The sequence below is a fragment of the Zingiber officinale genome, chromosome 8B (genome assembly GCF_018446385.1).
Source record: "Zingiber officinale cultivar Zhangliang chromosome 8B, Zo_v1.1, whole genome shotgun sequence".
Lineage (NCBI taxonomy): Eukaryota > Viridiplantae > Streptophyta > Magnoliopsida > Zingiberales > Zingiberaceae > Zingiber > Zingiber officinale.
This window is the reverse complement of record NC_056001.1, coordinates 104,178,231-104,191,730: the sequence shown is the minus strand read 5'-3', so window position 1 is coordinate 104,191,730 and position 13,500 is coordinate 104,178,231. Positions and strand designations below refer to the sequence as shown.

Below are 13,500 nucleotides of genomic sequence, written 5' to 3'. Positions count from 1 at the left end.
TTTCCATTAAGAGTAGTGGGGAACATGGGCACGTTCCCACATTCCCATTTCCTATATCTCCCACTCGTCCAAGGTAAGTCACTAAGACTAGTTCATTCAGGTAAGTCACTAAGACCAGTTAGTCACAAAGACCTAATAAGTCACATAGACTATTTGAGAGTTTGGTCACAAAGACCATATTAGAATATCCAATCCATATTTAGAGAAAATAGTTCATGCAACAACAAGCACATTAAGCGATAGTTGCTAAAAAGATTATTACACCTTACATAGTCATTCTCTGAGCGATCAATGTTAATAAAGTTGTTACACTTTACTTAGTCGTTCTTTTAAATAAATTAGAGATATACTCTTCATGACACATAAACTCTCTCTACTGGTGGCACATACCCTTTATCCAAGATTCATCCAATCTCCTAGTGGCACACAACCATTATTTTAGAGATATTCATGTCTTGCTATTTACCTAGATTAAATCATCTTTATTTATATCAATATGAACATCTCTAATCCCTTATAATGACTATTATGTCAAGAGCATGCTCCATATTCAAATATTCACTATTATTTCTATACATAACAGAAATAGGTCGATCAGTGAATAATATCAAAAGATGTAAATATATTTAATCGTCCTTTTCAGCTAAAATATATTCATTTTAATTAGTCGCTTTCCTAGTTATGCTCCATAGACTGAATCACCCATAGCTATAGGATATATGCTAAAGTAGCAGACACTGATTAAAACTTCAAGTAAACAGCTAAATAGTCACTAAGGGTAAAAACTGAGTTTAACTTATAATCTCAAATGTCTCACATAGTAGAGAAATAGGGATCTATTCTCCTACTACTTTTATTGTCGTAATAGCACATGTGGTATGAATCATATGTTACAATATTATTCTCTTTACTAAAAAAAAAGCGCATGTTATCTTTAAATTTAACATTGTACAGATTTTGATCTAAACATACCTAATGTCTAACCCTGAATTCAACATATGAATTCTAATATAGCTTTCAACAGGTTCAGTAAATAGTGGGTTCATTTACTTCGATCATTATTAACACATAAATGATCTCAACTTGACACAATTATCAAGGCGACATTAACTTATGGTCTGTCTCTTTTTACAGCTACTTAAGTTGTCTCATAAGCAACGATCTTATCTTTATTTGTCCTCAACAAACAGAGATGATTGTCCATGTGATTAGACCATTCTCAACCTGCCAACATACTCACCGAGATCTTGAATGTAGCAAAATCATATACTTATACACTGAATAAATTATGGCAAGTCACACAATCAAATCACTAAGGCTGATTGCTATTTCAATATTGTTACATTCTACGAAGTCCCAAAGACTTTACATGTTCTTTAAATAACTCTTTAGTCATTGACTTAGTAAAAGGATCTGCAAGCATAACACATGTAGGGACATAGTCAAGAATTACTTTTCTTTTAGCCACAATATCCCTCACAAAATTATATTTAATTTCTATATGCTTACCTTTGTAGTGATATTTAGAATCCTTGGAAAAAACTATTGCAGCTTAACTATCACAGTAGACAGTTACTGGATTTCCACTGTCCTCAGTCAGCTTCAGATGCTTCAAGAACCTTATTAATCAGACTGTTTTTTGTATAACTGCTGAACATGCCACATATTCAGCTTCCATAGTCGACAAAGCTACACAAGCTTGTTTCTTGTTGTTCCAAGAGATGGCGCCACCATTCAACAAGAATGCATAGCCTGATGTAGATTTTCTATCATCTAGGTCCCCAGCCCAATCTGCATCTGAATAACCTTTCAGACTCATATCTGATTCTTGAAAATAGAGACAATAATCTGTTGTCACCTTCAGATATCTTAATATCCTTTTTTACTGCCTTTCAGTGTCTCGGTCCTAGGTTTGACTAGAACCGACTAACTAAGCCAACAACGTAGCTGATATCGGGACGTGTTTACAGCATAGTGTACATCAAACTACCAATAGCACTGACATATAATTTTTATTCATTTCAGCTATTTTCTTGGAGTTTTGGGGGTCATACTCTTGCTCAAAATAGTACCTTTCACAATAAGTGTATGTTCTATGTTGCAATTAGACATGCTGAAATGATGTAACATCTAATTTATAAAGACTCTTGTGACATACCCAAAAGTTTTTTAGGATGATCTCTAATGATCTTCACCCTTAAGATGTACTCAGCTTCTCCCATATCCGTTGTATCAAATTGTGATGACAACCACTTCTTGACTTCATTCACATACCCAATGTCATTTCCAGCTATCAACATATCATCAACATATAATGATAAAATGACATACTTTCCTTTTTCTCTTTTCAAGAAAACGCAATGATCTTCATTGATCATTTCGAAATCATAAGATAAAATGACTTCATTAAATCTTATGTTCAATTATCTTGATGCTTGCTTTAACCCATATATAGACTTTTTAAGTCTACATATTTTCTCCTCTTGGCCTTCAGCAATGAAACATTCTGGCTGAACCATATAGATTTCCTCGTCGAGCTCACTGTTAAGGAAAGCGGTTTTTACATTCATTTGATGTAATTCCAAGTCATAATGTGCCACAAAGGCAAAAAAAACTCGTATTGATACAAATTTCCCAATAGACTTTTGGGCCGGAAGAAGATCAACTAAGTCCCAAACATGATTATGATTCATTGACTCCATCTCTTCATCCATTGCAGCTATCCACTTTTCTCTAATTCTACATCCTAATGCTTCCTCAATGAATTGAGGTTCGTCATTGTCAACTGGAAGTATTATTAATGTCTCTTTCTCAATATCAAACCTCTTCTTAAGTTTGATTTTACGAACACTTCTTCGTAAGTTAGGTTGTTGAGAAGTCAACTCATGACTTGGTATATCACTCCCACTCGGTTGACTAAACTCAAGCATCCCTTTTAACACCTCTCTGTTAGGATCGTCGTACTCGGCTAGAGAGGGGGGGTGTGAATAGCCGACCCCAAATCGTTCGTTTCTTTCTACAAATCAGGTTAGCGCAGCGGAAAATAAAACAATAGAAATGAAAATAAGGAAGAGCAAACCTCAACGCAATGATGTAACGAGGTTCGGAGATGAAACTCCTACTCCTCGGCGTGTCCGTAAGGTGGACGAAGCCTACCAATCCGTCGGTGGATGAGACCCCGGAAACTCGGCTAATAATCACTCCTTCTGGGTGGAGAAACCTCGCCACAATATCTTGCAACAGCAAGATAAACAGGAGTACAAGAATACAGCAAGAAACTAAGTACAATACAAAAAATGTAATAACCCTAGCTTGCCTTCTTGTCGACTGGATGAAGCAGCAACTTCACGGGAATCCAACCACAGCACCAACTGTCCAGTTGAAGTCCCAGCCGAGGGAAGCTCACGCGAAGCTTCAGCGAAGAAGAGCTCAACAAAGCTCAGCAGGAAATAGAAGCTTGGAGGAAGAAGAGGAAGAAGTCATCGAAGCCCTCAGCTTCTTTTATACCTACATCCACCGAAGAAGAAGCCGAAGACGCAGAAGATGTAAGACCGTGAGACAACGGATAGCTCGATCGATCAGTCAAGCCTCGATCGGTCCAGGCACCTCGATCGGTCCCGGGACCGATCATCACCGATCGGTCCTCGGACGATCCCACCTCGTAAGAGAGGTGGTCGTCTCGATCGATCGTGAGACCGATCAGACTCTCACCGATCGGTCTCGGATCGATCAAATAACTTACGTAACCCTTCGTTTGTTATCCGATCGGTCACTGCACCGATCGATACTCAGCGTATCGGATCGGTCACTGACGATCCGTTTAGAGCTCACCTAAACCCTAAATGGTCCTGAGAACGAGCTACCGAGCCCTCTCTTGACCTAGTCCGGAGAACGAGCTACCGAGCCCTCTCCGACTTCGTCCGGTCCAGAGAACGAGCTACCGAGCTCTCTCTGACCACAGTCAGGAGAACGAGCTACCGAGCCCTCTCCGACTTTCCGTGCCAAGTCTCCAACTTGGTCATCTCCGTGCCAAGTCTCCATACTTGGACTTTTCCCGTGCCAAGCTCCCTGCTTGGACTTTTCACCAGATGTCTGGTCAACCTTGACCCATCTGGATTTCCCTTGCCTGACTTCACTCACTAGGACTTCCAAACTGCCTAACTTCACTCACTAGGTCTTTCCCCTGCCTGGCTTCACTCACCAGGTCTTCCCAACTGTCTAGCTTCACTCACCAGGACTTTCTCCAACTGCCTGGCTTCACTCACCAGGACTTTCACTTTCACCTAGCTTCACTCACTAGGATTTTCACCTGGCTTCACTTACCAGGATTTCCCGACTGCCTGGCTTCACTCACCAGGACTTTCCGAACTGCCTGGCTTCACTCACCAGGACTTTCCGAACTGCCTGGTTTCACTCACCAGGTCTTCCCAACTACCTAACATCCCAGTTAGGACTTCCCAGTCAAGTATCCGGTCAACCTTGACCTACTTGACTCTTCTTCATCCAACCTGATCAGACCCCGATCAGTATCTCTCCGCATGGACAACTGCACCTGCATTGTCCATGTCTACATGTCTTTCTGTATTGTCAAACATCGAAACCATGACCAAGGTTTACGCTTGGTCAACTAGGTCAACCTTGACCTACTGGAAATTGCACCAACACTCTCTTGTTAATAATATCTCTTCCTCCTCAAATAGAGGAACTGTTTTATTAACATCACCTCTGGTTGGAAACTCTTTTTCGAGAAAAGTCACATCTCTCAAATCTATTTCGGAGATGGTTTCATCTAGTTGCTCACCTATTAAAATGTAACCTTTGGAGGTCTTATGATATCTAATAAAGATATATTTCTTACCCCCTAGGTCCCAATTTTTCATACTTGTAAGAACTATCATGAACATAAGCAACTGACCCCCAAAGTCTCAGATTACTTAAATATGATTTTCTGCTTATCCAACGTTCATATGGGGTAGATGGAACTGACTTTGAAGGCGCTTTGTTAAGTATATAGGTAGCAGTTAATAATGCATCTCCCCAATAAGAGATGGAAAAATTAGCTTGTGCTATCATAGACTTAACTATTTCAAAAAGAGTCCTATTTCTTCTTTCAGCTACCATATTTTACTGTGGAGTTCCAGGGATTGTCAGCTGTATAATATTCTCTCTTTCATTACATATTATCTTGAACATATCAGACAAATATTCTCCTCCACGGTCAGTGTGTAAAGTCTTAACTTTACGTTCTGTTTAGTTCTTAACTTCGTTTATATAACGAATGAAACAATCTAATGCTTCAGATTTATGAGAAATCAAATACACATGACAGAACCGAGAGAAATCATCAATAAATGTAATAAAATAAGAAGTTCCATGTCTAGCCTTCATATTCATTAGACCACAAATATCCGAATGAATTAACTGCAATGGTGATTCAGCTCTAAGTCTTGGTTATATAGGCCACGAGTTAGAAAACCCTGTCAACCAATCGATTGGTAAAAGTACTAGTCGGATGCCCTCTATGGAAATTTGATTATTATAACCCAATGGCTCGATACTAGTCGATTGGTGAAAGTACCAATCGACTACTCCACACTGGTTGAATGAACAGAGGCATTCTGTTCGCTCCCAGTCGATTGCACAGTTGACTGGTACCTCGAGTACAGTCTCTCAACACTCGAACCCTCACCCTCACAATTCACTTGATTCTTTCTTGTAGCTTTGACCTTTTTCCTTCAAGTCTACTTCCTTTGGCTCTTATCCCTCGGATGCATTCACGCTCGCGGCTTGCCCCAATGTCATCCTTCACATTGCCTCGAAGTCGCTTCTCTCAGCTCTTATCCTTGTTGTCTTGTCCACAGTCCCTCGGATGTTCCATCCTTCACCGAACCTGAAGCCATCAAACTGAGTCATATGTGTATCTTGCACACTCACATACATATATTAAATACAAGGATAAACCTAACTTAAACCCTTTGCCTAAAAATCAAAACACATGGTCACACAGACCCTCAAGATTGCATCCAATATAGTAGTTGTCGCAAATTATCATTTTCAAGTTTAGTATCTTTTTAAGATCACATCGAAGGTTATGAATTGATGTATGCCCAAGGGTTGAAGCTATGAGAGATCATTTGTCACTTCCAAAAGGCTCAATTACAAGACTTTGGGCAAAGCATTTCAAGGAAGCACTAAATGGGCTAATAAAAGAACATTGGGCTGATTATGAGCAAGGAGAAACCAAGATAATCTCAGCTGCTAGCCATAGTCTAATACACATAGTCGGGCGTATCCATCCATGACTCAACCACGCATAATGGAAGAACATTAATAAGCATGGGAACTTGTTCATGCATGAAGACTTAAGTATTTTGGGTTCCTAGATTGCTTATATGAGGTATGCGACATTGAGACTCTAATTGTGCATGCATTTATTTTATTTTGGAGGTCTAGATAGCTTGCATGAGGTATGCGACATTGAGACACTAATTATGCATACATTTATTTTATTTTGAGTTCGTAGATCGTTTGCATGAGACATGCAACATTGGGACTCTAATTACTGCATGCATTTATTTTATACTCTTTCTTGATCACTCCTATTATATAAGGGAGGTAAATCTTAATATGAGGTAACTTGATTTTAGTGAGATTTGTGTGCTGTCTTAGTTCTTGAAAGGACTTCTAAACTTATCGAGTTTACTCTCGTGATGTTCAACTCATCAAAATTTATCACCCTTGGTGTGGCGTTTTCTTTTCCTTCGTAGACTTGGTTCATGCTGATTTTTTTGTTACGGGTCAAGACTCACACTCTTGTCTTCTAGTTCTTAGGGTTCTATCTGTAAGTACCCCGTGGTAGTTTTGATGTAATTAATCAAGTCAAGTTAGGTCTTATTATATTTTGATGCACTATGTCTGAGTGTGTAGGAACTTAGGAGCACATGAAGTTGAGCGAAAGACACGGCAAAAGAGAAGGATGACACGGAAGAGAGTCAATGGGATCGGTGCTTCCGAGGGATGAGGCGTTGAGGAAGAGTACGTTGGCGGACGAGAAGCAAGCGCGCGATGGTTTCAAAGGACAAGAAGCGAGAGCAGAAGGTTACTCGAGAAGACAATGGGTTCGAGTGAGTCCTATTTTAGATAGTCGAAATCATCTAAGCGAGCGGAGACGAAGGGGAAGCTGGACGAAAAGTCAACTTGTTGCTGACTATGGTCCAGGCACCTGGAGTAATTCTGAGAGCCCGGAGTCTGGGCGCCCGAACCACTTCGGGTGCTGAGGGCACCCCCAAGGCTGCCCTCGACTGCGGATCAAATTTAACAGAGTTCGGGCACCCGGAGCGGGTCCAGGTGCCCAGACCAGAAAGTTTATCGAGACATCACCTGTTGCGATCTGGTGTGAGACGGATAAAGTTCTATCCACGTCCAGGCGCCTGGAACCCTTCCAAGCACCTCAATCAGGGCTATAAATATAGCCTTAATCCCAATACCTAAACGCAATACTTGTAAACTATTCTTCTTTTGTTTAGCTTTGCAATTGAGTGCTTTAACTACTGTAAGAGACTTCTCCGCCTGAAGGAGATTTATAGTGAGCTTTCAATATTTTAGATTAGTAATCCTCTGATTGCAAACCAAGTAAATGATCTGCCTCTTCTTTCTTTTTGTTAATTAGTTTCTTTTTTTACAAGTGTTTATTTTAATCAAGTTATATGTCGAGAAAAGTTTGAGTTTATTTATGCTGGGCAATTCATCCCCCTCTTGTCGGACGCAAAAGACCAATACTATCCATCATTGTTTTGGGTTATATCACATTTGTTGGTGGGGTTCGTATAATCTAGTATTAGAGCTTTGGTTCAAAAGCAAGTACTAAATCTATTTTTACCTACTATTCTTCAAAAAAAAAAAAAAAAAAAAACTGCTTGTTCAAATTGAAATGATTATCTTTAACAATCCATTTCTTGTTTTCCCTTACTCTCAAACTTCTACTCTTTCATTTTCTCTTAAAATTCTATCATAATAAGTTCCAGTGGTATCTGTTGAATTATTACGTGATATTCTAATTTATTCTAGAGTTTGATTAAGAACTAAGAGATATCATCAATTGAGAGTCTATCACCCAAACGTGAGTGTTTGTGAGATTTTTTTTCATCTTTGCATACATGTCCAACAACCAGGAGGATGGAGCAAATGAGGGGGCTAGGCAGCTTCTAAATATGCAATTGCAAGCATTGATGGGGAAATGCAGTGGATGATGAAGGCTGAATTAGAATTTATCCATGAGAGGTTGGATCAAGTGGAGGATGAGACACCAAGAAGACATCAACAAGACCGTTCTACTATACCATTATGAAGATATGCTCAAGTGGTTGATGTCGAAGAGGAAGATGAAAAGATGGTGGAAGACTTTTGTGAGTAAAATTACGAGTAGTGAATTTTGAGCAATTGATGAAATTATATATCTTGCTAAAAAATGATAGAAACAAAAATACATGTTGTCTATCTTTTAATTTATATGCTTGTTATTTTAGCATTGACTTTGCTAGTTGTTACTACGAGTATAGAGAGCATTTTCAATAATAAAGATCATAAAACATCAACTGCGCAATCGAATGGAAAATGATTTAGCTTTATGTTTGTATTGTTCCGTAAGAAAGATGCTTTTAATGAAATTGACAATGAAACTATTATGGAAAGATTTCATATTATGATTTAACAATTATAATTTCAGTGATTTTTTTTTTGAAACATATTTATTAACTATCTTAAAATTATATATCATTGATTTTTACCCTCTGACTATATTGTTGGCTTCGCCCTCCCTATAGCCTCTATAATAATTCTGAAATAAATATATTTTTTAAATGAAATATATAATGAAATGTTATTTTAATATATTTTTTAAAAAGAATACATAATAATAAGATGCTTTTGATTTTCCCCCTTAAAATTTTATATTTTTGCATCCGACGACTTCGGCCAGAAGAGGGAGAGGAGGCCGTCGGGGACACGGCGGCAGCGGCGGCGGCGGAGGCGGCGCTGGCTACTGCAGTGAGGGATGTGATCGGAAGTGATGGCGTCTTCGATTTTTTTTTTCATATTTTTTTCTTTCTCTTTTTGAAAAATCAACTTTATTCCGCACTTGCAATTAAATAAAGGCTACGGAAATTGCAGACAGGGAGATGATCGAGGAGCTTTAATTCATGGAATTAGGCCATAAATCGATTTAATTATTAGTTAATTCAAGCCTAAAGTAATCGGCATCGAAGTGGAGGCCAGCCACTGGGCGCCCTGGATGAACTCCGCCACCGTGAAGTTGCCGGCCTCCGCCGCGGTGGTGATGACCCTGAACCCCGGCCACGCCACCCGGTTGGTGGTGTTCGCCCCCGGCCCCCGGTTCATGTACTCGCCGTAGTACAGCGAGTCGAGCGCGAAGGAGCCGTTCCACGGCATCCACCCCGCCGGATCGATCAAGCTATCGAGGTACGACTGCATGAACACGGTCCGGGAGTACTCCTTCCACGGCCGGCCGAGGAAGGTGGAGAAGTTGGCCTGCACCGGGATGAGGTCGGCGGCCGCCGCCACCTTGCACTTCTGGACGGAGATGCCGGTGTTCTGGTTAGGGTCCTCCCGCCCCTGCGCCGTGAAGATGTTCTGCTGGTTGGGCAGCGGGCGCCGCGCGTAGAGGCTGCAGCCCTGCAGCACCACGGCGGCGTTGCCGAAGACGAAGTCGATGGTGCCGTAGACGTTGCAGTCGCGGTAGAACTGGCGGAGGGAGTGGACGTAGAGCGTGTCCTGGTACCCCACGAAGCTGCACCGGTAGAAGGCGGAGAGGTCGGCGGAGACGCGGAGCGCCACCGCCTGGTGCTTGCTCGGCCCCGCCGCATTCTCGATCGTCATATCTCGCATCAGGAACCCGTTCCCCACCACCGCTGCAAATTAATCGCACAGATTAAACTTTTGTTCCTCTCTCACTGATTTCTCCCACTCATTCAAACAAAAACAATGAATTGCATGATCATCAAAGATTGAATGATGATCGAGTTGCTGAGGTCGTGCCAGTGCTATCGTGTGTGGAATCCATTAAAACTTGGAACAGGGGAATTCAATTATATGCCATGGCCAGTTCGACAGCTGGTGATTTTGACGAAGAAGCACTTCCACTCCCAGATGTCACCCCTTTTCGCTACAACGAAACATCCAAAACAAAGGTACAGGACGATGTTATCTGAGTTTTGTATCAAACAATCAATGACACAACTATACAACCTAAAGTATATCAAAATTTTCATATGAAATTTATCAAATCTCAAAATGAATCGGAACAAATATCATCCATGATTTACCCAGGGAACGTGGGACTACCTTGGAGAGGCCGATAGGCGACGACTTCTTTTCTTCACTGTGATATAAATTTAATTAAAAAATAAAAGTCAAGAGTTAAAAATGAAGAGAAGTCAGGAGGCTTGATCCATGGTCTTCCTCTAAGGAGAGAGGACAAAGTGGCATGTTTTCTAATGGCGTGACAGAGAAAGCAGAGTCTACCTGCTCCCCCGTGTTCACGTGGAGATCGCCGGTGGATCTTGAAACTCGGGAGCTGGATTTGAGATTTTGGCAAGAAAAAGAAAATCTTTTTGTGTGTTGTCGTGATGTTTTTGGAGTTGAAGGTGCGTGAGAGAAGGGAGGAGAGTTACCGAAGGTAGCGGATCGGAAGGTGGTCCATCCGTCGACCACGTTACGGCTTGCCTTCACCACCGTCTTCCCGATGCCGTCGCCGATCATCATCAGGTTCGTCTTGCTCTTGCTCACCTCCACGTTCTCGAAGTACGCCCCCGCCTTCACGTAGATCACGAACCTCCCCGCCGTGTTGTTCGGCGCAGCCGCCACCGCGTCGCTTATCGTCGTGAAGTTCCCGCTCCCGTCCTTGGCGACCACCAGATTGGGGGCGATCGGCGTCGTCGTCGCGTTCGCCGCCGGCGCCTGCAGTAGCTTCCGGTCCCTCGCCGGCACCCACGCCGGGAATCCCCTCGCGTCGACCGCCTCCAGCGTCACCCGGCGGCGGCGCCGCCGGATGCGCTTCACCATCGCCAGCGAGTTGCTGACGAGGCGGGAGACGTGGAGGAGCCGCCGCTCGATGGCGGGGCGGTACCCGCCGCCGCGGCCCACGTAGGCGAAGCCGTCGAGGCAGGTGTACTGGTTGGTGATGGCGGCGGAGAGTACCGTCTCGACGTCGTCCACGCGGTCGCCCGGGTCGCCGCCAGCGAGCCCCCCGGACGCCGCCTCGAGCTCGTCGAGAGTCTGCGCGAAGAGCTCGAGGCAGTCAGCCAGCGCGAGGCGCTGGCGGGCCTCAAGGTAGCCTCCGCGGCGGCGGAGGTAGTTGGTGATGTTCCAGGCGGCGTTGCGCACGGCGCCGGCGGTGGAGTTGACCGTGTGGCAGATCACCTCGGGCAGGGACTTGCCGTGCAAGCCCGGAACGGAAGAAACCGTCGAAACGCAGAGATCCGGGTACAGAGTGCCCTCGCAATACTGCCCAGCGGCGAGCACTCGCCGGCGGGAATATCGCAGACCGTCAATCTGACGCCCGGCCGGAATATCCTCCGCCGCATTGCCGAATACCGCCATCAGGAGCATAAAGTGGGAAGAAAAAGCAAGAGCCAGCAAGAGCAAGAGCACTTCGCGCTTCCCTCCGCATTCAGTACCGTTGAGCGTCGGCATGGCGAGTGACGGCCGGCGATCGAACCGCAGTGTGGAAATTGAAACTAGAAATCCTTTTTTAATGAAGGAGGCGATGATTAAATTGCGCGTAATGCAGAGGAATAAATAAGACGAAGAGTGGAAACTTTGTGAGTGTGGTCGGTTGTTGGGAGTAGATCAAATTGCGCTGGAAGTTGAAGAGGAGAGGAGAAGAGAGGGGCGAGTACAAGCTGACAGGGTTCACGTGAATTTGTTCAGTCACTGCTCGCGTGTTAAAGTCGAGAGATAAAGACAAGGGAAAGGATATGGCTGGCTCTATGAAGACTGACTTTCTACTTTTGAGTAATCTGTCCTCTAAATTTACTAAATAGAACAATAAAAGGTCAAAAAATCAAAAAGAGGCTTTGTTGAATTTCTACGCAACGGAGAATTTAAAATTCACATAGAATAATTTATATGTTCTTGGTATTCAAATTATTCATTATGTTGGGTTGTTTTTATCTGTATTTTTTAAATTTATTCTAATGGTTGATAATTTTTTTTTATAAAATCGTGTCCATCATTTTTAAAATTAATCAATTCGAATAATTGAATCTAAAGTAACAAAAGAGACACAGCGACTTTAGTTTTTTGAAATCATTATATGAATTGCATTCTTGATTTTTAATAAAAGAATGTCTAAACTATCAATTTCATGTAAAATGATACCATAATTTTTAATATACTGTTTGACATTATTATTTTTTTATCATATGATCTCGTCCGGAAAATGAGTCGGATGGAGGTCGGTCATACTGTCGTTGGGATTGACGGAAAGTCACTGCGAAAGCCTGGTCGATTTGACACCCGTCGGAAAAGCTTACACGAGCGGATGACGAGGGATGATGACGAAACAAGGGTCCTGCGCACACTCGGACAAGCCCACGAGTCGTTAGAGATCAGAAATCAGGGAAAAAGTCCCCGGGTCAGACCTTCCGACGCTCAAGTTAGATAGTTTTTCCCCAGAAACGCAGAGAAAGGATGAAAAGTGAAAGATGAGTGTGAAAAGACGAGTGAGCGTACCTGCGTAAGGGACAAAGCTTCCATTTTTATACTGCAATGGGTGCTTCTGGAGTCTGACGGGTGTCAGGAAATGTCGGGTGTCAGGTTTTGTCTGACGGTGGATGACACATGGCGTTCTCCTATAGGTCTAGGAAGGAATCAACGGGCGATAAGCATCCGACCGTTAGCATATTCTCTAACAGACAGTGATTATTCCCTGACATGCTGTTACGATTCCCTGGTTTGCTTGTCGTGTAGTGTATGCCTACCTCGATCTGTTAATCCTAATCCTGGACTGGGTCCCTGTATCTTCCGGCCTCGATCTGTGGATGTAGACCTACCTTTCCTTACCTGCGTTTGTCGCTTCCCAACTCCAGACTTGTGTCCGTCCCTGTCATGCATGTCTTGTTCTTTGAACTTCTGACTTGTCTTTCCTTGTAAGTCATGACCTGTAAGTCTTAGTCTAGTTTCGCTTATCCCGAATCTCGACCTGTGCGCCTCAATTTGCTTCCGCTTATCCTGCGTCCTGACCTGTACGTCTCAGTTTGATTCTATATGTCCTGATCTGTCCGCTTCAACCTGGGTGCCTATGCTACAAGTCTATAAATCCTGACCTGTATCATTGGTTGGCAAATCCCGACCTGTACGCTCTAGTCCATATGTCCTGTCTGAGCCATAAGGCTATAAGCCTTGACCTGTATCCTAGTTTGACACTTCCCGACCTGTACGCTTTAGTTCATGTGTCCTGTCTGAGTCATAAGGCTATAAGTC

General features: G+C 42.9%; 1 protein-coding gene across 1 annotated transcript; it reads right to left on the bottom strand.

Annotated features, from left to right (window-relative positions):
- Nucleotides 1-9,108: 9,108 nt before the first annotated feature.
- Nucleotides 9,109-11,924, bottom strand: LOC122016778 (pectinesterase-like). The gene is made up of 2 exons (XM_042574176.1): nucleotides 10,689-11,924; nucleotides 9,109-9,926 (listed from the first exon to the last, which is right to left on the bottom strand). The coding sequence occupies exons 1-2, from the start codon at nucleotides 11,707-11,709 to the stop codon at nucleotides 9,232-9,234; spliced, it is 1,716 nt and encodes a 571-aa protein (XP_042430110.1). The 5' UTR covers nucleotides 11,710-11,924; the 3' UTR covers nucleotides 9,109-9,231.
- Between the last annotated feature and the right edge of the window lie 1,576 nt (nucleotides 11,925-13,500).

What these genes read in the sequence shown, in the direction of transcription:
- LOC122016778 (XM_042574176.1), bottom strand. Translation starts at nt 11,709, where the DNA reads ATGCCGACGCTCAACGGTACTGAATGCGGAGGGAAGCGCGAAGTGCTC. An exon ending in CTTCCGATCCGCTACCTTCG is followed by an intron (nt 9,927 to 10,688) that starts GTAACTCTCCTC and finishes ATTAATTTGCAG; the next exon opens with CGGTGGTGGGGAACGGGTTC.